The following is a 25,248-nucleotide window of genomic DNA, read 5'->3' on the forward strand; positions in this document are numbered from 1 at the left end:
CGTGGCCATTGCCGCTCCGACTCTCCCAGGGTCCCCTGCCGGCCTATGACGCTGCGGCAGCTGATTAGCTACAATATATGGCCCCAGCTGCTGATTGGCTAGACTACATATCCTCGGCTGGTGGTTGGCTGGGCTGTAGATACCTGCTGACTGGTTGAGCTCTCTGCGCGCTGATTGGCTGAGCTGCGGCTGAGCCGATTGGCTGGGTGGAGGAGCCGGGATGGGGCGCCCCCTGCCGGCCCGCGGCGGGGGTCCCGCGGGACCCTGCTGCCAGCCCCGGGCCCCCCAGCGGGCTGCAGAAGCCCCCGGCCCCAGGCAGTGCTGAGCCCCGGGGGGGGAATAAGGAAGCTGGGGGGTCTGGGCGCTGAGCCTCCCCAGGGTCCCCACCCTGCCGTCCCGCCCGTGGGAGGGGGTTGCCTGTGTCCCCCAAGGGTCCCGGTCCCCCCGGCTCTCCTTTGCCCCGGGGCGGGGCCCTGCTCTGCCCGGGGAGCCGGCTGCTTCCCCGGGGTCCTGCTCTCTTACCGGCGGGATCCGTGCTCCCTTCGGAGGCTCCTCAATCCCTTCCTATGGGGCCCTCACCCTGTTACTGGGGTCCTACTCTATGTTCTTGGGCATCCCACTCTCTGTTCCCAGGGCTCCCACTCCCTGTTCTTGGGGGTCCTGCTCTCTGTCCTTGGGCATCCCGCTCTCTATTCCCGGGGCTCCCATTGTCTATTCCCGGGAGTCCCACTCTCTGTTCTTGGGGGTCATGCTCTCTATTCCTTGGGATCCTACTCTCTGTTCCCAGGTGTTATAGTTGAATTGAAATAACTAGAGTCCGAAATAAATTCACTAAGTATTTATTTAAGGCAGGAAAGCAAAAACAGCGCTGGGCGGCCGGGGAGTCACAGCTCCATCCAGGCTCGCAAATTCCAACAAGTATCACAGCCCTTTTAAGCAAACAGTTATGCTCTCAGTCCCATAGCAAGAAGCTGTATATTACAAAACTAATCTATTTTTACACTAAGGTCTAGACTAAGACAAAGGTTGTCATAGTAACATGAGATTATGGTTTAACATTGGCCTTGAGAAGGTACATCTCGCAACCTCATGGTTAACAGTTAACTCTTTTCTCGCCAGACAGAACGTTATCAAATCTGTTGCAGCAAGATCATTCCTTTTGTTAAAAGCCCATTTGATCAGCAAATTACCTTTAGTTACTTATTACACAGGGGTCCCACTCTCTGTTCTTGGAGGCCCTGCTCTCTGTTCCCGGGGGTTCTGCTCTCTGTTCTTGGAGGTCCCACTCTCTATTCCCAGGGGTCCCACTCTACACGGGAGGCTCCCATTCTCTCCCAGGGCGCCCCCGCTCCCCTCTCGGGCAGCCCCCGTCCTCCATCACTGGTCCCCGCTCCCCACCCAGGGCGCGGCCGCGGAGTCCCCCCGCACCCGCGGGGCTGCGGTGCGGGGCGGGACCTGTGCCGGTGCCCACCCCCGATGCCGGCGGCGGGGCGGAGCGGCCGCCCCGAGCCCTATAAAGCGGGCGGCGGCGGCACTGGTGCCGCAGCGAGGGTGGGGGTCGCCATGAGCCTGATGTTGGAGACGCTGCTGGCCCCCCCGGGGGGGCTCCGCAAGGAGCTGGGCCGCGCACCCCCGCGCTCCGCCGCCTCCAGCGGCTTCTACTCGTGGCCGGGACCGGTGGTGGGGAGGGCTCGAGGCGGGGGGGGCGGCGGCGGCAGCGCGGCCGCTTCCTCTACCGAGAGCCTGGACTCGCTGAACGGGGAACCGCGGGCGCGGAATGAGAAGGAGCTGCTGCAGGTGCTGAACGATCGCTTCGCCGGTTACATCGAGCGGGTGCGGGCGCTGGAGCAGCAGAACCGGGCGCTGGCGGCTGAGGCGGCGGCGCTGCGGCAGCAGCAGGCAGGGCGCTCGGCCATGGGCGAGCTGTATGCGCGGGAGCTGCGCGACATGCGGGGCACCGTGCTGCGGCTGGGCGCCGAGAAGGGGCAGCTGCGGCTGGAGCGGGCGCGCCTGGCCGAGGACGTGGCGGCGCTGCGGGGGCGGCTGGAGGAGGAGGCCCGGCAGCGAGCCGAGCTGGAGGCGGCGGCCCGCGGGCTGGCCCAGCGCTCGGCGCAGGAGGAGAGAGCGCGGGGTCCGCTGGAGGAGCGAGCCCGAGCCCTGCGGGAGGAGGCGGAGACGCTGCGGAGGCAGCACCGGGCCGAGGTGGGGGCGCTGCTCCGCGGAGCCCGCCCCGAGCCCCCCGCCGAGCTCCCCTCCGCCCTGCGCCCCGGGGTCACCGCCGCGCTGCGCGACCTGCGCGCTCAGCTGGAGGGCACGGCGGTCCGCAGCACGCTGCAGGCCGAGGAGTGGTTCCGCGGTGAGTGTCTGTATGTCCCCCCTCCGTGCACGCACTTCGCGGGGGGGGACCCCCCGGCACCCCCGACCCCGGGGGCTGCCGCGCTCTGTGAAGGCGTTAGGGCAACGGCGCCTGGGGGATGCGGGGGTTCCCCCCATACACACCGTGCTCCGGGAGGGCGTTAGGGTAACCCCACCCCTGCCAGCAGCCCCCCGGTGTCTGCGAGTGCGCTGCCCGTGCCCTGCAGTACATAGCAGGGAGGGAGACATGGTCACTGCCCCAGCACCCCGTAAGTTTTGGGGGTGCCGGACCCCGCTAATGTTGCAGGCGGTCCTACCGGTCCGTGCCCCGCACTCTGGAGCGGGGCCAGGAGCGTTTGCGGTGCGGGGCAGGGAGAGGATTGCAGCGCGGGGAGGGGGGGTGCCGCAGCCCTGATGCGGGGGGATGGGGGGGGGGCAGGGAGTGTCCCTGCTGCGCTGTTGGGTGGGGCACTACGGTACCGGTGGGGGAGGGGGGGGATCGGCACCCCGGGGCTCAGCACCCATGTGTGCGCTGGCGAGCGGCGGGGATGTGATCAGCACCCTGGACAGAGGCAGTTCCGCACCCTGGACAGCGGCGGGCGCGGCACCCATGGGCACGCTGCCCCCCCCCCTTCCCCGCTGTCCTTCCCACTCCTGGCCGCCCCCCCCGGCCCCTGGGGTGGCTGCAGGGCTCTGCGGCAGGCACACCCCCCCCCCCCCCCTCTTCCGCCTTCCCCGCATCGCCCCAGGAGAGCGCGCCCGGCCGCAGCCAGGCGTGGCAGGGGGAGCAGGCAGAGCCTCGGGCCACGGGGGCTGTGGCAGGAGCCGAAAGGGAGAAGCAGGTTTGCAGCCCGAGTTTGCGCTGGATAAAGCCCAGGATGGCAGAACCCCGTCCTGCCCGGGCACCTTCAGCTCCCTGGTACAGCGCGAGCACAGACGCAGCGAGTGCTGGCAAAGCCAGCGCACCCAGGGACCCCCCCCCAGGGCTGGCTCTGCAGAGAAGGTGCACGCAGGGGGTGTGTGGTATTAAAGGATTTAAGGTTCCCCAAGAAAGGGGGACTGCAGCCTCCTCCTCTGCAGCTTCTCCTTTCCCCTGTTGCAGTGAGGCTGGACAAGCTCTCGGAGGTTGCTAAGGTGAACACAGATGCCATCCGCTTGGCTCAGGAGGAGATCTCGGAGTACCGCCGCCAGCTCCAGTCCAAGACCACAGAGCTCGAAGCCCTCAAAGGGACCCAGGAGTCACTGGAGAGGCAGAGACAGGACTCGGAGGAGCGCCATCATGCAGATGTCCTGTCCTACCAGGTAATGTGGTGCAGTGGGCAGCATCTCTGGTGGTGAGGGACCATCCAGCTGCTGGGTAGGAGCAGCGTTGGTGCTTTGGCTTCAGACATGGTGATGACCTGTGGCAAATACTAAGAGCTGTGCCTAGAGCCAGCCTTCCCCAGCCCCAGGTACGCAGAGCCTGAGAATGCATCTGGGCTGTTGTGTCCCTTAGCCATGATGGACCTGTCCCACATCTCTGCCTGGCTTTGAGCTGCTAATAATGTTGGTCACAAACACCACTGAACCATGACCAGGGTTCAGGCCATGTCTTGTGCCACAGAGCTGGGAAGTGCAGCACAGAGACCTGCACTGGGTGGTGGCCATGGACTGAAACACTGTCCCCAGGGTGATGCCCCATCCATCAGCCTCATGCTCTGGGGTTTGGTGGCCACCAGGCTCACTCAAGTCCTGGAAATGTTCCCACAGCTTGTCCCTGCTGGAGGGAGCTCTGGGAGGGGGCTGGGGGCTCAGCTGGCAGCGGTGCAGCTCTCACCCGGGGTGGTGCAGGGCTCCTGCTAAATCCCTCAAGGAAACTGGACACACTGAAACAGCCCCTGGATGCATCCCCTTCCCTCTGTGTCTGCAGGAGGAGGTGGCTGCACACACCTCTGTGAAGGCAACCTGGTGCTGGATGAGTGGTTCCTCCTTGGAGGCCAGGGGACTGTTTAGGGGTGCTCTGTGTCCCCCTACTCCTGGGGACTGGCTTCCCCCATGTCACCAGTTGCTCTGTCTGCCCACAGGAAACTATCCAGCAGCTTGACAACGAGCTGAGGAACACCAAGTGGGAGATGGCAGCTCAGCTCCGGGAGTACCAGGATTTACTCAACGTCAAAATGGCCCTGGACATTGAAATTGCTGCCTATAGGTATGGGGTGGGCAAGGTGAAAGTGGGGGAATCTCAGTCGGTCTCTAGTGCTGGTGTCTCTGGGGACACTCCTCAAAGGCCCTCGCTAACACCTGGGCTTTTCCTGGTGAGAAAGACACCATCCATCCTCCAAGACCATGGTGGGCAACATCCAGTTGGGTGACCCATCCCTGCATGTGGCTTGTGGAGGAAAGGGTGAGAAAACCTGCACAGCCCAGAGTGTAGGAACAGGAGGGTCAACTAGGACATTGAAAGCAGGGCAAGGAGGGGGATGGAGCTGCAGGGCATGGCTGGCAGCTCCTGGTGATGTGAGCTGCTGAAAGCTGGGTGAGAAGCAATCATTGACTGTCCTACTCTTGTCTCTTCCTGGCAGAAAGCTCTTGGAAGGGGAGGAATATCGAATTGAGTCTGGCTTTGGGATGCTTTCCTTCCCTGAGGTGTCCCCCAAGGCTCCCAGCATCACCGCCAACATCAAGGTGAAGAGTGAAGAGAAGATCAAGGTGGTGGAAAAATCTGAGAAGGAGACTGTGATTGTGGAGGAGCAGACAGAGGAAATTCAGGTGACAGAGGAGGTCACAGAGGAAGAGGAGGCTGAGAAAGAGGCTGAAGAAGAGAAAGCTGAAGAGGCGGAGAAAGAAGAAGAGGAGAAAGCTGAAGCAGAGGGTGAAGAGGAGGCCAAGTCTCCTGAAAAAGAGGAGGCCAAGTCCCCAGAGAAACCTGAGTCCCCTTCAAAGGAGGAGGCCAAGACTCCAGCTGTCAAGTCACCCGAAAAGCCACCAACCCCCTCAAAAGAGGAGGCCAAGACCCCAGTGGTGAAGTCCCCAGAGAAACCTGCACCCCCCTCAAAAGAGGAGGCCAAGACCCCAACGGTAAAGTCCCCAGAGAAACCTGCACCCCCCTCAAAAGAGGAGGCCAAGATCCCAACGGTAAAGTCCCCAGAGAAACCTGCACCCCCCTCAAAAGAGGAGGCCAAGACCCCAACGGTAAAGTCCCCAGAGAAACCTGCACCCCCCTCAAAAGAGGAGGCCAAGACCCCAACGGTGAAGTCCCCAGAGAAACCTGCACCCCCCTCAAAAGAGGAGGCCAAGAGCCCTGCCATCAAATCTCCAGAGAAACCTGCACCACCCTCAAAAGAGGAGGCCAAGACCCCAATGGTGAAGTCCCCAGAGAAACCTGTACCCCCCTCAAAAGAGGAGGCCAAGAGCCCTGCCATCAAATCTCCAGAGAAACCTGCACCCCCCTCAAAAGAGGAGGCCAAAACCCCAGCTATGAAGTCCCCAGAGAAAACCCCAACCCCCTCAAAGGAGGAGGCCAAGACTCCAGCTGTCAAGTCCCCTGAAAAGTCACCAACCCCTTCAAAAGAGGAGGCCAAGAGCCCTGCCACCAAATCTCCAGAAAAACCTTCACCCCCCTCAAAAGAGGAGGCCAAAACCCCAGCTGTGAAGTCCCCAGAGAAACCTGCACCCCCCTCAAAAGAGGAAGCCAAAACCCCATCTGTCAAATCCCCAGAAAAAACCCCGACCCCCTCAAAAGAGGAGGCCAAAAGCCCTGCTGTTAAATCCCCAGAGAAGCCCCCAAGCCCCTCAAAGGAGGAGGGCAAGACCCTGACCGTGAAGTCCCCTGACAAAGTCAAATCTCCTGTGAAGGAGGTTGTCAAGTCTCCACAGAAGGAAGCCGCCCCAGCCAAGGAGCCCACTCCCTCCCCTCAAAAGGAGCCGAAAGCCCCTGCGAAGGAAGAGCAGCCCAAAGAGGTGAAGCCTCCCTCCAAGCCTGCACCTGAGGAGGGCAGGAAGGCAGAAGCTCCCAAGAAGGATGTTTCAGCCAAGGTGGAGGAGAAGCCCAAAGAGAAAGCGGCTGCTGTGCCAGAGCCTCCAGCTCCACAGGTGAAGGAAACTAAGCCAGGCCTTAAACCTGTGGAAGAAGGAAAAGCTGAGAAGGAGGCTCCACCAAAACCTCAGCAGAAGGTCAGCAAAGCAGCTGTGAAGGAGGCTGAGAAGCCAAAGACTGAGGAGAAGGCAGAGGAGCCCAAGAAGGAGAAGGTGGAGGATCCCAAAGCTAAAGTGAAACCCAAAGAAGAGCCCAAAGCCAGTAAAGACCCCTCCAAGGCTGAGGCCCCCTCCAGCAAGGAAGCCAAAGCCCCAGAGCCAGCACCCACTGCAGGGAAGAAGTGAGCAGAGCCCTGGGCGCCAAAGAGCACCTCTGGGTGCGGAAGCTGCTCCGCTCCCCTCCGATGGCCGGGCCCGGCTTTCCCTTAGCAATATGTCTGTGTGAGAGACGCAGCCCCCCGCTGCCCTGCCCTGGCGGTTTGGCCGATAGCTTCCCTAGCAGAATGTGATACACGCCGAGCGCCACATTTAAACACTTGAATTATAACTGAGAAGAGAGCCCAGGGGATCTGAGTGCTCCTTCTCCAATAAGTGCATTTATTTAATGTATGTGCAATTGATGGATGAGTGCAATGCAGAGCTCTAGCTGCTTGGGAGGGGTTGGGAGGGGGGCTGGTGGGTGCTGAGGGTCCTTCCCTGACCTGAGGGTGACGACTGTCCCTCCGAGCGGTGACCCAGGCTGCGGCTGGCTTCGGTGGAAGAGGCTGGGTGCTGCAGGAACGCTCACAGACACGGTGCACTAGGAACCTCAGCCCACTGTTACTTGCTTTCTGTGCAATAACCAAATAAAGTGCTTACAGAGATGCTCTGGCTTTGCTGGCCTCCTGTCCAGGGCTGGGGAGGGGGCTGGGGGAGGGTGGCACAGGGCTTTCCAGCACCCTAGCTGCATTAGAGGGAGGAAAGCCCAGCCATTGCCTGTGGCAAACCCACGCCACTGTGGGCACAAAGGACCCCGTGTCCTGCTGGGCCTGCCCCACCGCTCTGCTCTGCCAAGGATTGCAGCAGTTTTTCTTCTTCCTTCCCTTTTTAAAGCGGGGCTCCCAGGGGGCTGGTAGGGCCTGGTTTAACCTGAGCGCTGCAGTGCAGCACTACCCTGAGAGCAGGGGCTGCGTGGGGGCACTGAGAGGGTCTGTCAGCCTTCCTGGTGGAGAAACCTCCCACGGTGGCCAAGTGGAGAGACAATGACCTTGGGAGCAGGGATAGAGCCCCACCTCAGCCAGCCTGGACATAAGATGGGAGCCACCGGGGGGAGCTGGGATTCCCATCCCAAATCTCAACCCCTTGCTGGTGCCATGAGGTCTTGCCTCTCACAGGACACAACTCTGCTCCCCCCCTGCCCCAAGCATGAGCCCAGGGAAACAGCGAAGCCCCCGCTGCCTCATTGCAGGGTTTGTGCTGAGCGGGCTGGCAGCCAGCACAGGCAAGGACAGGCGAGGGCTGCAGTGCGGGCTCTGAAAAGGGGCTATTTTTAGCCATCTCAGTTTTTAGCCATCTCAGTTCCACAGTCCCGAGGGAGCAAGGGCCGGAGGCAGGCAGCAGCCCAGGCAAGAGGACACCAGCAGCAAGATGGCTACCAGAGACAGGGGACAGGGCTTGCTGCAGCCCCCGCAGGTGCCCCCATCCCAGCCCTCCCTACAGACCAGGCAGACACACACTTTTCGTTCAGTTCAGCGTTTAAACCCTTTGGTTACAAAATCTTCAAAAGAAACCCAACGTCAGAAAAGAAACTGAAATGGTGAGATGGGGACGTTCCTCCTGGGGACAGGATGAGGCCCATCCCAGACTGACGCCCAGGGAACACTCAGCGATGGCTGAAGAAGCCCTGAGGGTAGTTGAACTTGAATGGCTTCAGGCGCATGGGTCCCCTGGAAGAGAAGGAGAACCTGATTCGGCCACAGGCATCAGGAAGCTCACAGCACCCCACAGAAAGGGTCTGGTCCTGGGGCACTGCCCAGCTGCAGGGGGGCACATCCCCACAGGCAGCTAAAGGAGATGCTTCAAGGTTGGCACCACATCAGGCAAGGCTGTGCTCTGGGGGACAGCAGTGCCACCAGGCTCCTGGCCAGCACTCTCACCCCCACCCAGCTCCTCACTGCCCCCAGGTCCTCCAGGGCGCCAGGCTCCCACCTGACCAAGCGCAGACACATCTTCTCCTGGGGAAACTCCTTAGGCCCCTCCACGCTAGTGTCGTGGGGCTCCGTCTCCAGGTAGACATCCAGCACCATGCACAGGCGCTGCAGCTGGTTGGTGAGGAGCTGGTAGCCTGGTTTGGGCCCCCACAGCTCCTTGTAGTTCACGTTGACCTCGCTCTCCATAGCCTGGCAGAGGAATCAGTATAGCGCAGGCTTGAGGCTCTGCTCTGCCCTCCCAGGACCTGCTGCTGCATCCAGCAGGTCTCATGGGCCTGGCCTGGCCACCAGCTCACCCTGATAGCTCGTTTATTACGGACACAGAACCGCTAGGAACACCCCCAGCGAGCCAGCGGTTCTCCAGCCTCCTCTCCCATCACCCCAGGTTACCCGAATGTTGTCATCATTGCTGCTGGTTCGCTCTCCTTTCCAGTTCAGGCACAGGCTGAAGATGGGTGACAGCGTGGAGTAACCAGGGTTCAGGACCACAGCTGCCTGGAGCTTGGCTGAGCAGGGCAGAAAAGAAACATCACCCACAGCCCACAGGGCCTCCAAACAAAGGGATTTCTATGAAGACCCCCAAAAGCTGCCCTGGGGGCATCCAGTGTGGGAATTAGAAATTGCCAGGGGAAGGGAACGTGCCTACCTGTTCCCCTTTCTATCAGGGCCATGTAGTAGAGGTGAGTGTCTTCAGCCAAGCCCGCCTCTATCACATCTTTAGTGTAGGGCAGTTCCTGCAAGGAGAGACAAGAGTGAGCAGCTACTGGCACCACGTGGGAGCTGGAATTGATACGGCCTCGCACTTGGCACCTACCGCATAATCTTCAAAGGGAATGGCAGCCCACTTCACCAGGCGCGAGACGATCTTGGTAGGGAAGAGATGCTGGCACTCGCTGGAGACTGGCACGACACCGTGCTCTGAAACCAAGGACAAGGCCACCTGAGCAGGGGAGGGCTGGGGACAGATCTCTGTCACTGTCCTGTGTGTGGGGCATGTTCCAAAACCAGGACGTGGGGACACTGCTACTCTTCCAACACCTTCACCTGGTGCCTGGAGAGGAGCAGCGGGGGCTGCAGCTGCAATCCCACTGGAGCTCACAGCCTTGGCACAGTACACGCCTGGCCTGCTCAATGGGTGCACGACATGCGTGGGTGTGTGGTTCACCTCCCGCCATGTCCCAAATCGATTCCCAGTGCAGCGATGGCCAGTCCCAAAGGGGTGCTGGGCACTGAGAGGGGGCACAGCCTTCCTCTCCCACCCTAAACAGGGCATCCCTCACAGCCCCGCTACCACTGAGGACACAGAGAACGACTGGGAGCACAGAGGGTGGCACTACAAATCCGTCACACTATTAAAGGCAACACCAGCCAGCTCTCCTCTGCAGGAGGACCCTGCTACTGCACTCCTGTCCCCAGGCACAGGTGGGGAGCCAGGCACTCACCGAGCGATGCAAACTGCTTGTGGAGAGCCAGGCGGGACTGCAGCCTCGTCCGCAGCAGTTTCACTGTCAGCTCCATGTGGCTGGCGCTCAGCGAGTTGTCTGCAGTGACTGTGTGCTGCAGGCAGGAGGGACCGTCACCATCACATCGACCTGTGGGCCCCCACTGGGGACCCCATGGGTCCAGAAGCCACCCCACCCAGCCATGGGGACAGGCACACACTCGTGTCACTGCTCAGTGCGTGTAACATGGCTTAGACTGTTATATGCAGCAGACAAAATATGTTGGTGTGGCCCCGCTGCACAGATTCATCCCAGCTGAGCCTCTCCCAGCCAAGGCTGCACCATGGTTTGGGAGCGGCTGGTGCCAGCAGGAACTCCAGAGTCCAAGGGAACAGGACAGGACACAAAAACTGTCCCCAAAGCCTCCCCAAACCCCAGCTCAACCTTCTGGAGGAGATGGGGGAGGAGGTGTGACATGCCTGAGGTTGATCCTTGGGGAAATGCAGGCCACCCAGCTTCTGCACCCACACGTAGGGGTGCCCCAGCTCTGTCACATAATCACTCAACGTCAGGATGCTGCGGGGACAGTGAGGAAGGGTTATGCCACCCCAAAACATTCCCTCCAACCCTGTCCCTCCCACTGTCCAGCCTGTGAACCAGCTGGAGGGAGCAGGTGCTGCTTTCACCTGCACCGCAGGCTGTGCCTGGTGAGCCCACCTGATGCCAACTGGCTTCTGAGCCACTGAGCCCTCCCTGGCATGTCAGGGAGGGATGTGCTGTGCCAGGAGCAGGGCACTCATGCCAACCACCTAGGCAAAGCTGCCCCAGCTGTGTGGGTCAGCACCCCACTCACCCCACTTTATCAAACTGGAACTGGTTGGCTGGATTAGGCGTTTTCCTCCCGTGGTCTCCTGGATAGAGGCAGTTGAGGAGGGAGTCTGGTGAGAGGAGGTCACTGACAAGAGGAGGGAAGAGATTAATGAGCAGCAGCCTGGGCTCCGTGTCTCTTCATGGCCTCTTAACAAGCTCTGAAGCCCAGAGAAAGAGATTGTGAGCTCCACGAGTTGGGTTTCACCCCAGAACGGCTCTCCCCTAATTCCACTCCAAAAGGAGACTATCTCCTCCCTGTCTGTGAAGAAGATAGAAACCACAGGGCACCAGCTCCCTGATTTCCCAGGAAGCTGCTCACTCCAGTGTGTTAACTTCAAAACCTGCCGATTTGCATAGAGAAAACATTGCCAGCATAGGCAGGGCATGACACGATAGCTGTCTGCCACCCAACAAGCTCAAGCAGAGGAATTCTGCTTTATAGAATAAAATTCTTCAGGTCTGATTGTACTCGCAAGCCCAAGCAAGCATAAATAAAATCAGCTTGACTGATTTGGTGTAACACAGCCAAGGGCAGCTGCAAAGGAGGGAGCACCCTGCACAGAAACCCTGCGGAGAGACTCTAGCTGCTGTCATGAAGGATTCTGGATACCTACAGGGAAAAGGGAACCCCACGAGGATTGGGAAGCCTCACATGGGACAGGCTGGGAGGCAGCACTTGCTTCCAGGTAAGCCCAGACTAGCCTCTCCTGCCTCCCTCTTCCTCAAGCACCTCCTCCTGGCCCAGGGACAGCCACCGGAGAGCTGGCAGCTGATTGCAGCTCCCCAGGCAGGCTCCCACCACTGCCATTTCAGCTATTCCTCACACAAATCAGGTTCCAGTGGTCTCTGGGGAGCCCACGGAGAGGTAGCTGCATCTCCAGCACTCAGGACAAGGTGACCTGCAGAGCAAGCAGGTGAAGGGAGCTGCCAGGCACAGGCTGCAGGAGGAAGGAAAGCAGTTCAGCTGCAAGAGGGTGACCGAATGTGACAAGCAGGAGAGGTTCTCCCCCAGCTCCTGACAGGTCTGGCACTGTTCCCTTAAAAGGTTCCCAACCTCCCTGCCCCTGGCTTGTCAGGACAGAGGGAGAGAAGGAGGGTGTTGTTTGGCATGCAGGAGCCGGCAGGGCTCCTGGCAAGGCCCTGGAGCCAAAGGGAAGGATACTACCGAGCAGAGGATGCACAAGGGGAAAACCTTCCCCAGAGGCAGAGATGGAGCTGTGCTCTTCAGGGTCTCATTTACCCATCAAAGGAGAAGCCAAGACAGCACTTTGAAACCACAGCTCCATACAAAGGCTCTTATGGTGGCCCAGGTGAGGCAAGGTGAGGGACTGAGGTTAAAACCTCACCTGCTGGGAACAGGCAATTGGGCATGGAGTGCCCTTGGCCCACTGGCCACAGGGGCTACAGCTGAGCAGAGGGACATTGCCACTGCATGCTGCTCTTGGCACTGCATCGCTCTGACAACGGGTCACTGAGCACGGCAGGACCCCAGGGCAGGGTGTTTGCGGCAAGTGGAGGGGTCGCTGCCCAGTAAGCTCCGGGCTCAGCACCCAGGGGCTCCCCTTACCCAGCACTGATGGCAGTTGTCATCTCAACAGCGGTGGTCACCTTGGCTTTCACTGTCATGACATTGAGGTTCATCAGGTAGTAAAAGGTCAGGTGAAGCACATTCTCATCTGTGCAAACAAAGGAGGGGTAACAGCGCTGTCTGCACTCTGCAGGGGGGATATACATGCTCCTCTGCTAGGACAACAGCAAGCGGAGCAGAGAAGCAACATGGGAATTAACTGGCAACCGATGCACTGTAACCTCTAATGCTGTCCCATCAGCATTTGCCAGGCTTTATCTGTCAGGCTTAAGGCCCCTCCACAAAAGAAAACCTCTCAACTAGATGAAGGCAGCTTCAGAGCAAGGTCATTTCACCTGCACGGGTGAGAGGAGCTCCAGCAGACAGCTGATAAACCACCTCATTCAGTCTCCCCTGCAAGACCACGCTCATCCCTGCCAGGGCAGCAGGGCCAAGGGCAGGAAAGCCTCTCCACACCCTGAGCTCTCCCTGAGGACCCCAAGCTGCTGCCGGGTTGCTCCCTGATCTGCTGTAACACATCCTTGTGCGCTCTCCACCAAGGGCCACCACACCACACTTACCCTTGCACTTTATGTCAACAGTGACGGACAAAGGGTGCCGCTTAAGCATCTCCTTGCGCTTGTCATCCAGCTGCACACCCAGGGTGGGCCTGCGCCGTTTCTGGGGAGGGCAAAACAGCTATCAGAGCCTCCTCCTGCTCCTCAGCCCCAACCCTCCTCTCCCACTGCTTTTTCCTTCTAGCCTAGTTCCCCAATCCCCCAGTACCACAGCCACAGAGCAGCCCTGGGGATGGAGAGAAGCAGGAAATCCTTGACCTGCTGCAGGGCAAGGACAAAGCAGCTCTGGTCATTCCTTCAGCTCCTAGGAGTGTCCCCAACACTGCAAGATGAGGCCAAGGACCTGCTGGCCCCAGAAGCTTCACCACTGTGAGAGGCAGAAACTGAGGCCCTTCCCTTTATTCTTCCCCACAGCAACAGCCCTGATACACCAGGTGCTGCTGCTGGGTGGTGGTGGGCGGTGGCACAGACCTCCCTCAGGCTTTGATGCTGGGGTCAGCCACCACCTAGAGCCTCTCCCCAGCATCCAGCAGGTACAATTTGTAGGACCTAAATGCCTCCCCAAGGGAGTGCTGGACAAATCCCGGTGCAGAGTTCAGCTCAACGCTTTCAGCAGATGGCAGGGGACAGACACGGATCCCTCCTGGCTGGACACCAGCCTCCCTGGCCCAAGACTATTTATACAAACTGGAACAGCTCCAGCTGGAGAGCTGTGAGGCAGCTGTCGGTGCTGGGTGGGATGAGCATGGTGGGACACAAGCAGGGCAGAATTGTACCCTGGCTTTCCTGCGTTCAGGACAGAAACTGGAAATGGCACCTCTCTCCTCCCAAGAAACTACTGGATTTAACGTCAGTGCACCACCACACACATCCACAGCATGTAGGAACCAGTTCCCAGCCCCACTCAGGTCCAGCTCCCTTGGCACCTTCCAGTTACCAGGCACAGGTTGGTTTGCCCACGACATGGTGTTGGGAGAAGATCCAGAAGGGGACGGCGCTATCCCTTACCGTGGTCTGCTCCTCCTCTGCGTCAGAATCGCTTTCATCATCTGCACAAAGAGAGGGGTGTAAGCAGGGACTGCTTGGGGCTCAGCCGTTTTCCCACAACCAGCAGGACTACCAGCCCTTTCTCCAAGACCACAGCTCCCCCAGACATCACTGTCCCCCCAAAAGCAGGGCCCTAGCAGGATGCAGACACACAGGAACATGTCCCCAGTACTGGGGTCCCTCTAGCAGATGAGGGGCTGCGAACATCTCTCAGGAAGGAGGAGCTGGGGACAGAGGGGAACAGCTGCTGGGGACTTCGGCCAGCAGTGCAGACATCAGGCACTGTGCCATTTCAGCACCTGCTCCACTTGCTTCTCTGCCCAATCCCTCTGCCTGCACAGAACATCAGGCAGCTGGCCTGCGGCAACATCACCCCAACTCACCCTGCGAGTCCTCAGGCGGCTTGTACAGAGCTTTGGCTTCCTCTACGCTCCCTTCAATGGCCACCACAAGCTTCTTATCTATAGAGGAGACATGAAAACTAAGCTATGAACCCCACTTCTGTTTGGGAAAGGCAGCTGGCAGAAGCAGCCCTGCCCTGAAAAGCTCCTGCTAAATGGCTGCATGAGGCAGAGCCCCATGGCAGAGGAAGCTCTCACAAAGGGTCAGTGGGAAAAGGCAGTTGCCCGGAGGGCTACACGGGGCCACCACAAGGCCAGATCTCCTGCGTAGGATGGGGTCAGAGGAGGGAAAATGCTGCGTTTTGAGGGACTGTCCCTGAAAACCACAAAGGCCAAATCTTACTCAAGAGCCAAGAGAGGTGGGGGTCTGGCTGGCACAAGCCACAAGCAGGGAGCAAGGAGCTGTGTCATCATGGCTGCAGATGCCCATTAGCAGGGACTTGGTGGGGCCAAGTGCCACAGGTCCTTCCACGCTCCTCTGCTGCCTGCCCCACCCCCAGAGCAGCACAAGAGCAAGTGGCACTGCAGCTCATGCTGTACTACAGCCCTCTCCGCACAGGAGATGCAGACAGCCCAGGGGGATTCCTGAGCCCTGCTGACAAATCCCTCCCAACTCAGGGAGGCTTCAGAAAGCTCCGCAAAACACAAAGCTGCCTAAGGGGATGAAGGCTTTCAGGTGAGCTGCGGGGAAGTGCCTCTGCAAAAGCAGGCAGAGGTACTGCCTGCTCTGGAGTCAACCTCCCCCTGCCATGGGTGGCACAAAGGAGCACCCACCCCATGGGGTGACATCTCTTGGGAGGCCATGTCAGCACTGTGCCAGCTTGCAGGCTGCAGGGACGTCCCTGTCGACCTTGAGAAGGGGGGGCAGAGGTAGGAAGCGAGCTTCCCAAGCAGTTCTTCCAGCAAGGGAGCTGAGCAAACAAGGTTTCAAATGCTGCTGCCTCACTGTGCCTAGCTGTGGGGCTGTGCTGGTGCTCTGAGCTCAGCGGAATCTGGCAGCAGAGCAGACGAGATGGAAAGACACGCCACCCCCCCCCCCCCCAAAGCAGTGTCTTCTGCAAGTGGGAGTGAAATCTATCCTGTGGGGGGAGCATGGCCCACCGGCCCCAGCTGGTGACAGCCCCTCATGGTGTCGCTGAGGACTGTGCCACCCCCTCGGTACTCACCACAGGCCTGACCGTAGGCGCTGGCTTGAACAAAGAGAACATAGAGAGGCGGCGGGAGGTGTCGGGCTGTCTCGTACTGTTTGTGCGCCTGGTCAAAGGGCATGAAGAGATACTCCTGGACAGGCAGGGAGGCCTGGGGGAACAAGCGGGCTAACCTTCGTCAGTGGGAGCAGAACAGTTTAGCCTCCTCACCCCTCCTTCACCCCAAGTTAGAAAGTGGGAGACTAGAAACCAGCACAGCAGCTGTGGTGCAGGGTTAAACACAGCCACGGGTACTGCGAGCCCTCAGGGAAGGCTGGCAGCTCTCCTTCGCTGGAGAACTTTTGGATCTCAGAATAACCCAGTTCATTCTCCTGTTCTTCCCTCCCAAGATAATCACAAGGAGCTGGAACTGCATGTCACTCCCTAGGGAAAGGCCCATTTAATGACTCTCCATCTGCAGTTCTGCAGGAATTGCCGCATAAACAAGCAGACTGGAGGAATCTCGGCACGAGGCAGATCTACTCCTCGTCCACCCTGCCTGGGAGCAAAACATCTCCAAAACAGAATCAGCCCAGGTGTTGCATGTCTCTAATACAGCCCTTGGAGCATGACCTCAGCTTGGCCCTGAAGGCTACCTCCCCTTCCTGCAGAGCTTAAGTACCTGCATGATGCTGTTAAGTCGAGGCTGGAGGCTGCTCAGGTACTCCTTCTTCACCTCGATCTCTTTCAGGATCTTCTCCTTGCTGGTCAAGCATTCCTTGTACTTCTCTGCCAGCCTAGGGATGGAAACTCAGTCACTGCCACACATTACAGCTACAAAGCCTGCTGAGATCCACCTGGGTCATGGGCCCCAGCTCTCCTGACCTGACAAAAGTTACTGCAGGAACCAGGAGAGCTCAGACATGGCAACAAACAAAGAGCTCTTAATGCCAAGGGCAAGTGGAGGGAGAAAGGAACCCATGAGAGCTGGAAAACAAATAGGGAGAGAAAGTGGAAGCTCATGCCTGTGCTGTGCTCTGAGAGGGGACAGCAACCAGACCGTCCCTCAGCAGATCCATTCCCATGCCAGCCTCTGCTACCAGCAGCCATGCTTGACAGACCTCTGCCAACACTACCAAGCTTCTGAAGAGGCTTTTCCACTTCCTATCACCAGAGTCACTTCATGTCACGTCAACTCCTTCTTAGTTACTCACTTAGTAAACTCACAAGAGTGAGGTTTAATCACAGAATGGTCAGTACTGGAAGGGACCTCTGGAGAACATCTAGTCCAACTCCCTGCTAAAGCAGGTTCCTAGAGCAGGTTGCACAGAATTGTGTCCAGGCAGGTTTTGAATGTCTCCAGAGGAGAGAGACTCCAAGCTGCTGCTTGGCTGCAAAAGCTGCTGGCTGTTACCAAAACGCAGGAACGCTGTGTCATGTTTGCTTTTTGCATGGGGTAAGAGTCGATGGAGCAGCCAAGCCACCTGGCCTGCCTGCACCAGCTGAGGGACCTCGGTGGTTACAGCCTGCAATGAGGAGCTGGCTGCCAGCACCAGCTCAGCGGAGATCAGCACTGTGCAGGCAGCTCCCCACGGTGGCAAGCGTTAAGAGCACAGGCAGGAATGGCAGTATCGCCAGGCTGTGCCAGGCTGGCTTAATTTTGCTCCTTGGACCATAGCATGGCAGACAAAACAGGGATCGCTTTGCCCTGCATGGCACATCGTGCAGAACCAGGTTCTGGATGGAAGCGTGTACCCACCCATCCTTCAATATCACCCCTATGGCAGGCAGTGTCCCCATTCCCTGATGCAAAAGCCTCCAAGCAGACGCTGGGGAAACATCAAACTACAAAATTCATTTTCCTCCCTTGATACTTAAGCGTCAGCACTGATGTTCACTGCCTTGCTGAGAGAACACGTGGGCTTATGAGGAGAACCAAGACACCTTTGCTGTCCTCAACCAGAGCACAAGGTGTGGTCCCAGACAGCCTCTCTTGCACAGCGGCTGCGGCTGGCTCAGGGCTTCTCTCAGACTGGTTTGGATGTTGCTCTGCTCCCCAGGATCCCCCGGAGTGCCCTCTCATCAGGCGTGTGAAAGAAAACTCCCTGATCTATGAAAAAAGGATCCCACCAAGCCCAGCTCCACACAAAGCATGAATCTCCATGCTGAGGGTTCAGTTACACAACAAATCTGTCACGTGTTCTACACTATTTCAAGAGGGCATTAAAACCTTTGTTACCCACTTTCACTTCACACAGCAGCTGTGTGGCTCGCTCCGGGGTTTTACCGAGAGCCCTACCCTGCAGCAGGCTGACACCCAACAGAGATGCTGCTGACCCACCTCTTGCGCTGCTCCAGCTCCCAGTCCAGGCGGGCCAGGGTCTGCTGGTGAGGCTCAGACAGGGTGATGGCAGGCCGGCTGATTTCAGGGGGAGCCTCTTTGTAAAACTCTTCCAGGCTCACCAGTTCGATCTCTTCATGTTTTGACCTGCAAGGATCAGATTGGGGAAGGGTGGGAAATGCTGCAGCACAGCCAAACTCAACTGCGTCTCACCGGACAGCGCTCAGTGCCAATGCCTGTGCGCTGGCTTCACTCTGCTGTGTGAATACCACAGTATCAGTGAGCTAAACTGCAGCAGAGGAGAGAAAGGCCCGAACCAGGTCCCTACTTCCACAGGGACACCTTCCCCGCACAATTAACTAAAGCGCTGTTTGAGGCATCAGTCTAAGTACAGCTCTCCTGGCAGCGGGTCAGAGTGCTGCCCGTGCAATGGGCATGACAGAAGGCTTAGCTTTCGGAAGAAAACTCCTGATATACAGAGGCCAAGGAGTCCTTCAAAAGACCAGCATGACCATGTCTTTGACATTTACTCGGTCTCTCCTCCACCGTCCACCTACCAAAATAGATGCCTTCTTCCCTTTCTGCTATACAAGCCTCTATCCTGGTGTCCCAGCACAAGAACTCCGGGATACTCTCTCCGTCTCTGCTGTGTGGTGGCATCTGGATAACGCATCTCCTTCCGCAGAGGGCTCAGGCAATGTGGCAGAGATCCCAAACACTGGAGGCCTCCACCCCATCCCAGATACATTGTCACTCCCTCTCTTCCTCAGCTAAACTCACTTGAACTCCAGGCATTTGGTGATCTCTTTCTGCAGGTGCATCACCTCATAGAGCAAGTTCTGGAGCTGCAGGTGATATGCATCAACCTTCTGCTTTGCCTGAAACACAGAGCAGGGGATCAGGCTCTGTTGCCTTCCTCCCAGCAAATATACCCCACAAAGAGTCACCAACACACCCCCTCCCACCATACCAGCTAGGGACAGTGGGCTTTAGGGCATGCAACAATTTTTCTGTTGGGGAAAGAAAGACATTTTCAAGTGCTGGGAAACCAAACGATCATGACATCAAATTGATCCCGCTCTCTTCCAGCGTATTTCAGGGACAAGGCACGAAACAGGGCAGATCTGCTGGGGCACAGAGACTGAGTCCCTTCCTGTCCCTGTGCCTCAGTCTCCTCAGTGGCACAATCAAAACAGTGTTATTCACAAGCTGTGGAAAAACTCTTCCAGAACTCAGCATAAGGAACTTTGGGGCCAATCATATACACATTTCTCAGGCCTACAGCACACCAGACTCTTGAGACGGAGCCTTCTGGATCCCCACTTTATTCAAGACAGAAGCAGACATTGCTCCTTCACTATTCATTATAATTACAGCTGCTGCTGCTCCACAGTAGTCTCCTGTTAACCCTCTCTTCAAAAACCACAACCTGGCTGGTGCTGAATTCCTCCCACACAAGCATCCATCACAGAACAGGCAGAAATGACATCATTTGTGATCCCACTAAATCCCAACCTGTATTCATCACCCCCCAGCCCCCTCTGTACCTCATGGGTTTGATCTCTCCCTTTCTTCAGCCGAATATGAGCCAACCGGTTGAGCTTCTTCAGGGTCATGAAGTGGACACAGCTCTGAATCCGCCGCTCATCTATCTCTGAAGCCTGAGTGGCAGGAAACAGGCATTTAAAGAAAGACACAACTGCCACCACAGAGTCCTTTTGCTACAGGTACCTCCTACCAGTCCCGTCACAAAGGGGCTCCATGCTTCTAAGGAGACACAATTTATGCCACCAGGGCTTCTGAGGGAGCCTCCCACTGCCACACTCACAGGCCACTAGCTGGAAATAACCTGGGGGGTGGGGGGTTCTGGGCTCACTTTAGTGATTTTTCTCAGCAGCAGGAACAGAGGCATTTGAGCCTGAAGCACCCACCCTGATGTGCAGGGGACATCACGGGCAGCTGCAGTGCAAGCCTTCCCTGGCCAAGCCTGTGGGACAGCGAGAGTCTGGCCACCCCCACCTGCAGTGAGCAGGAGCTCAATTCCTCCCCCAGGAGCCCCCCCATCCATCAGCACATTTCCCAGAAGTGCCCACAGATGCTTTAGGAGATCAGTAACTCAGTCTGCATAACAGCTGCTCAGTCAAAGACCAAATGCCTCATCTAAATTGCATTTTATTTTATATAAGGGAGGCTGTTCCACTTTCCTGACTCTCCCCAGAAGACATCATGGCTCTTGCTCCTCTCAGATTAATGGGAAAGCATTAAACACATAAGGACAGAACACACTAAATCAAGCACTGATGCTTCTTACATTGTCCTTGATGCCCCTGCTCTTCAGCTCCTGGATTTCTGCCATCAGTCTCTGAAGCTCCTGGCAAGTCTCTCTGTAAAGTTCGTAGTCTTTGATAGGGTCACGGAGATCCACCTCGCACTCCTCACTGTAGTACCTAACATCCTGCAGAGGCAGAAAGTACCTTCTGTGGCTTGTTCCTTCCAGCTTCTCTGGAAAGGGCACTGGGAAACAAACTGCTCTGTTTGCAAGCCAGTTCCCAGCTCTGTCCATTAATCCTACACCTGAGGAGACTTTATACACAAGACAGAACCTGATGAACAATCCCAAACACAAACAGTCATTAAAATGCATGGGAAGTTCAGGCCATCTTTTACACAGTGGTACCCATCCTGCACTGGTGTACCCACATGACTACACAGAATAAACTGGGAAGGTGATTACTTCCTCAATCCTTATCCCCACTTTGGCTGAACCCAAGTTACCCTGCTGCTCACAGGAGTGTCTTAAGGCAACATGCAAACCCCCAAGGGACTTTTCAGCCTGGTGCTCCCTCTCCCTATATCTCCTGAAGAGCATCTGACTCCTTGAGTGCTGTGCTTCTTGAAGGAGATGGAAGCAGGTTCAGAAGTACAGAGCGGGAGTTTCAGAGGCCCTGGGAGCTGGAGGAATAATGTCACAACTTCCCAAAAGGGAAAATAAGGTCAGCAAAGAGCAGGTATGAGAACAGACCCATGTAAGGGAGGTCATGAGGACCCTGCTGCAGCAGGCAGGCTCTGCCTATGTATGTGGGCAGCCAGGGGCCCTACCTGGTCAGCATCACCCTTGCCCCGCTTGCCCTCCTGTGGGCCCCCATCCGTGCGGATCACTTTGGGTTTCCTCTTCTTGCTGGAGTCCGACGACATGGTGCTGCCAGTCAAAGACTGGGGGAGAAGAGGCAAAGCTGTTGTCCACAGGGAGATGAAGCCGTCCTCTGTGGGTGCCAAAGCTGCCTGGGGTCGGGCTATCCCCAGTCCCCAGTTCCTTCCTGCCCGGGGCACCGCACTCTCCCAGCCCAGCGAGCCCCTGCACCACCTCCCCGCCGACCCAGTCCCGGGGCTTCTCTCCACCAGTTTCCCCAATTCCAGCGCTCAGCCCCACCACAGACTCCCATACACCGGGCTGGAGCCTCGGCTCCTCCAGAGCCCCCAGGCCCCCGCACACCGGGCCCGGAGCCTCGGCTCCTCCAGAGCCCCCCCAGACCCCCGCACACCGGGCCCGGAGCCTCGGCTCCCGGGCCAGGGACGTCCCCCCCCACCCCAGCTCGGCCCCAGGCCGCCCCCCGGCCCGGCTGTCCCTGCCTGGATTCCCCCAGGCCGGCGCCCCCCGCTCACCGCACCGCCCGCCTCAGCGCCGCCCGGAAGTGACGCCAGTGGAGCGAACGAGCGCGGCGCAGAGCGGCAGCCGCTGAGGGCGCCCCCTAGCGGCCACCACCACAGAGGTCCGTCAGCGATCCACGACGGGGGGCGTGGCTTCGGCAAGGGGGCGTGGCCAGTCCCGCTTTATGGGGCGGGTCCCCCCACGGTGAGGACACGCGTGGGCTCGGGGGGCTCGTCCTGCAGAAGGCACAGGGGACCCTTGGGCTGGGGGATCCCCAGGTATGGGGTCCCCAATGGCACTGGGGGCACTCGGAGGGGAGGAGCCTCGGTGTAGCATCGCACCGATGGGTGGGGGTCTTGTGGTGCTGGGCACACCCATGGCATGGGGCAGGGTATCTCCCTGGGTGAGGCCAGGTTTGGGGGCAGGTCTGCTCCCCACACTGGGGGGCCTGAGTGCCCCCAGACACCCCCCAGAGAGGCCAGGTGTTGGCATATTAAATATTTAATTGGCAGGAAAGGCACTCACTGGGCCCGTCAGGAATAATTAAGACACCCCCCAACCTCTGCAGCCTGCCCAGCCCCGCTGCAGTGCTGTCCCCAGCCACACCTGGGGACCTGCTGCAGGGTGGGGGCCTCCCGCCCTTCCCCTCCCCACCCGTGGACCCTCCCCACCCCACAGGGCACACCAAAATGAGGTGAGGGGGGAGAAGGAGAGCCAGGAGCTGTTGGGGAGCAGAGACCCCCAGCAGAGCAGGGCCGCAGGCAGGCAGCGAGCCCCCCTGGGTGCAGGCAGACACCCTGGCGCAGATCCCCCCGCTCACTGCAGGGGCGAGATCTTCAGGGGAATCATTATCCGCGACTCCATGGTCCGGATCAGTGGGACTAGAAAAACAGAGCAAGAGAGGGGTAAGGGCAGGGGGGTCCCCACTGTGAGCAAGGGGGGTCCCCAGTGTGGGCAGGGGGGGCCTGCTCACCCGTGTAGTACACGTTCTCATCCCAGCCCCTCTTCCTCCAGGCCGCGTTCCTTGTTTCCTCCCGGGACTGCAGGTCCTTGTACGCTGTGGGGAGGGGACAGAGCTGGCACTCAGGGCCGCCCCCCCCCAGAGCCCATGGTGGGGGCAGCCCAGGGGGTGACAAGGGTGGCAGGGAGGAGCCCGCTTACCCCAGAGATGGTGCACCACATACAGCTCCCCAATCTGGGAGAAGAACCCACCAACCGCCTCCTGGTTCTCCTGTCGGTACTTAATGGCCCGAGCCCTGGCACGCAGCGGGAGAAACATGGTTGGGAGGGAGTTGCCCAGGGCCCCCACTCCTCGGGGACCTTTTCCCCCCTTGATTCCCTCTGTGCTGGGAAAACAGTCACTTACCAGTTGTTGCCCCATTCAATCATGGTCCCTGGCTGGAAACAGAAGACAAAAAAACCCCAGTGTGAGCAGCCAGATCCCTGCTCTTGGGCTCTCCTCACCAAGGAGGAAGGAATTTGGGCAGCTGGCCCCCAAAACACAAGGCAGGACCCCCATCCCAGGGGTATATCAACCCAAATGCTGCCCCACGGTGTGGGCTGGTCCCCTGCAGCTGCTCACCTTGAGCTTGTAGGTCCTCAGCTCATAGATGTTGGGTCCCTGGCGGGGCAGGGGCTCATTCCAGAAGCTGAACTCCAGAAGCAGCTGATTCCTGCGGGACAGCAGCATCCGGCTCCTCTCCTTGCGGAAGTCCAGGTACTCCTGGGGACAGCCCCAGCTGGGGGTTTCGGGTAGGGGCAACAACCCAGGCCGGGGGGTGTCAGGCAGAGGAGAGGGGCAGAGCTCAGGCGCCTCGCCATGATCCTGGTGGTACCTTATTTTGTTTGAGCTTGTTCATGCAATCCATCAGGGCCGGGTACCCGCCTGAGAAGCGCCAGAGGTGCACTGGAAGGAGAGCGTGGTGCTGGGGAGATGGGGGTAGCACCCCAAAAGCCCACCCAGCAGCTCACATCCCTCTCCCCCTGCATGACAGCCGGCCCCTGGCACAAGCCGAGGTCTTCGACTTTGCTCACAGCCCCTCGGGCAGCAGAGCTACCAGGAGCCACCGCCTGCCTGCCCGCACCTGCCTGGTCCTGCTCGCCGTACCACGTGTTCCAGTTGCCCACCAGGTCACAGGGGTAGTCAGCATCTGAGTGGAGCTTGGGCAGCACCTCCTCTCTGGGGGGCCAAAGGGGGAGAAGCTGGGGGGGGGGGGCAGCAGCAGCTACCCCAAACCACTCCAGATACCCCCATTTGCCCTCCCAGGCCAGTACAAGGAGTCTGAGCATGGAGCAGTCTGCCCTAACAGGACAGGGAGCATCCCTGGGGGGTGCACCCATTTCACAGAGAGAAAAACTGAGGCAAGGAGCAGAGGCACAGACCCACCCAGCATCCTGAGGAGCTCCACACAAGCCCACCCTCCCAACCCCCTCGCTCCAGAGTGGCACTCCAACAGCTGGCTGGGATGCCAGGCAGCACCCCAACAGCAGCAGGGCTCACGTCAGGCTGTTGTAGGCATCCAGGCACTCTGGCTTCACGTTGTGAACTGCAGGGAGAGGAGAGAGGGTCTGCCAGGGCAGAAGCCGAGGCCCTGGGAGGGTGGCCCAAGGCAGAGCAGCTCAAGGGGGAAGTCCCCATGGGTGAGGAGGGGCCAGTAGAGCAGGGTGCACCCCACCTGCTCTGACCCCCAGCTCCATCCTCCCAGCGGGGCCACTCACACTGGATCTTGTAGAGGTTGCTGGTCTCCTTCTTGGAGAGGAGGTTGGAATGGGCATCCTTGCGGGGATCCACCTTGTGCACAAAGAGGGAGCGGAACCAGCTGCCCTCGGCGTCCCTCGAGTACTGCCTGTGAGACAGCGGGTCAGCGCCGGGGGGGCGCCTGCCAGAACACCCATGCTGGAGGAAACCCCAGCATCTCTGGCCTGGGAATGACAGACTGGGGGGCAAAAACAGCAGCTGAAGGCCACAGTGCTGGTCCTTTCCTCCAGGGTCTTCAGGCAAGAGGTGCCTGCATCCTCCAGCTGCTGGGGAGCACCGTCCATCCTGGAGGGCTTCGCTCCATTCATCCCAGAAGGGGGTGGGGTGGGGGTGGGGCACCCGGCCCACTTTTATAGGGAATATGTAGAACATCGAAGGTGGCAGCTCTCCCCATCCCAGGCTCTGGGGGCCTCAGGCTGGCCCGGGGGGGGCAGGGGAGCACTCTCCCGGGAGCCCCCTCAGCCGCAGGAGCTCTGGCCAGGACCCCCGCCGCGGTGGGGCAGACCCGCTGCCCCATGGCAGGGCACAGCCTGCCCAGTGCCCTCCAGAGGGCCGGGCGCCCCCAGGGCAGCGGGGCGCGGGCGGAGTCCTCCCCGCCGCGGGGGCTGCTGCCGGCCGGACCCTTTGCCCAGCAGGGCGCTGCCCGGTGAGGCATTAACAGCGGGGCCGGCACCGCGCCAGGGCCCGGGAGCCGCCCGCCGGCAGCAGCCCCCGGCCCGCTGAGGGGACCCGAAGCCTCGGAAGGGGGACCCGGGCCGGCCCCACTCACCGCGCTCCACCGGGGGCGCCGCCGCACCCCAGCAACCGCCGCACCGCCGCCGCCATCTTCCCCCGCAGCGGGGCGGGGCTCAGAGGGGGCGGGGTTACAGAAACCCCGCCCTCCACCAGGCCACGCCCCACAGGGGCGTAG

General features: G+C 59.4%; 3 protein-coding genes across 6 annotated transcripts; 1 reads left to right on the top strand and 2 right to left on the bottom strand.

The window, feature by feature from the left end:
- The first annotated feature begins 1,455 nt into the window (after nucleotides 1-1,455).
- On the top strand, nucleotides 1,456-7,958 carry NEFH (neurofilament heavy chain). The gene is made up of 4 exons (XM_055796498.1): nucleotides 1,456-2,356; nucleotides 3,458-3,657; nucleotides 4,419-4,543; nucleotides 4,917-7,958. The coding sequence occupies exons 1-4, from the start codon at nucleotides 1,477-1,479 to the stop codon at nucleotides 6,712-6,714; spliced, it is 3,003 nt and encodes a 1,000-aa protein (XP_055652473.1). The 5' UTR covers nucleotides 1,456-1,476; the 3' UTR covers nucleotides 6,715-7,958.
- A 126-nt stretch (nucleotides 7,959-8,084) lies between these two features.
- THOC5 (THO complex subunit 5) lies at nucleotides 8,085-21,749 on the bottom strand. Of its 2 annotated transcripts, none has more exons than XM_055796499.1 (20): nucleotides 21,595-21,749; nucleotides 21,031-21,144; nucleotides 20,243-20,386; nucleotides 19,479-19,592; nucleotides 18,712-18,809; nucleotides 17,932-18,078; nucleotides 16,273-16,387; nucleotides 15,630-15,762; nucleotides 14,446-14,523; nucleotides 14,024-14,064; nucleotides 13,019-13,118; nucleotides 12,438-12,546; nucleotides 10,854-10,955; nucleotides 10,480-10,576; nucleotides 10,001-10,115; nucleotides 9,373-9,476; nucleotides 9,205-9,292; nucleotides 8,949-9,064; nucleotides 8,557-8,747; nucleotides 8,085-8,294 (listed from the first exon to the last, which is right to left on the bottom strand). In XM_055796499.1, the coding sequence occupies exons 2-20, from the start codon at nucleotides 21,124-21,126 to the stop codon at nucleotides 8,231-8,233; spliced, it is 2,052 nt and encodes a 683-aa protein (XP_055652474.1). In that variant the 5' UTR covers nucleotides 21,127-21,144; nucleotides 21,595-21,749; the 3' UTR covers nucleotides 8,085-8,230. The 2 variants fall into 2 exon arrangements, with proteins under 2 accessions (XP_055652474.1, XP_055652475.1); XM_055796500.1 differs by having other exon boundaries at nucleotides 21,031-21,164; nucleotides 21,595-21,633.
- Nucleotides 21,750-22,065: 316 nt separating this feature from the next.
- NIPSNAP1 (nipsnap homolog 1) lies at nucleotides 22,066-25,212 on the bottom strand. Of its 3 annotated transcripts, none has more exons than XM_055796503.1 (10): nucleotides 25,108-25,212; nucleotides 24,299-24,426; nucleotides 24,081-24,126; nucleotides 23,665-23,759; nucleotides 23,416-23,486; nucleotides 23,163-23,303; nucleotides 22,947-22,978; nucleotides 22,742-22,836; nucleotides 22,554-22,637; nucleotides 22,066-22,461 (listed from the first exon to the last, which is right to left on the bottom strand). In XM_055796503.1, the coding sequence occupies exons 1-10, from the start codon at nucleotides 25,161-25,163 to the stop codon at nucleotides 22,397-22,399; spliced, it is 813 nt and encodes a 270-aa protein (XP_055652478.1). In that variant the 5' UTR covers nucleotides 25,164-25,212; the 3' UTR covers nucleotides 22,066-22,396. The 3 variants fall into 3 exon arrangements, with proteins under 3 accessions (XP_055652478.1, XP_055652477.1, XP_013151250.3); XM_055796502.1 differs by having other exon boundaries at nucleotides 24,299-24,516; nucleotides 25,108-25,166; XM_013295796.3 differs by lacking the exon at nucleotides 25,108-25,212 and having other exon boundaries at nucleotides 24,299-24,725.
- Between the last annotated feature and the right edge of the window lie 36 nt (nucleotides 25,213-25,248).

Source organism: Falco peregrinus, chromosome 2 (genome assembly GCF_023634155.1).
Source record: "Falco peregrinus isolate bFalPer1 chromosome 2, bFalPer1.pri, whole genome shotgun sequence".
Classification (NCBI taxonomy): Eukaryota; Metazoa; Chordata; class Aves; order Falconiformes; family Falconidae; genus Falco; species Falco peregrinus.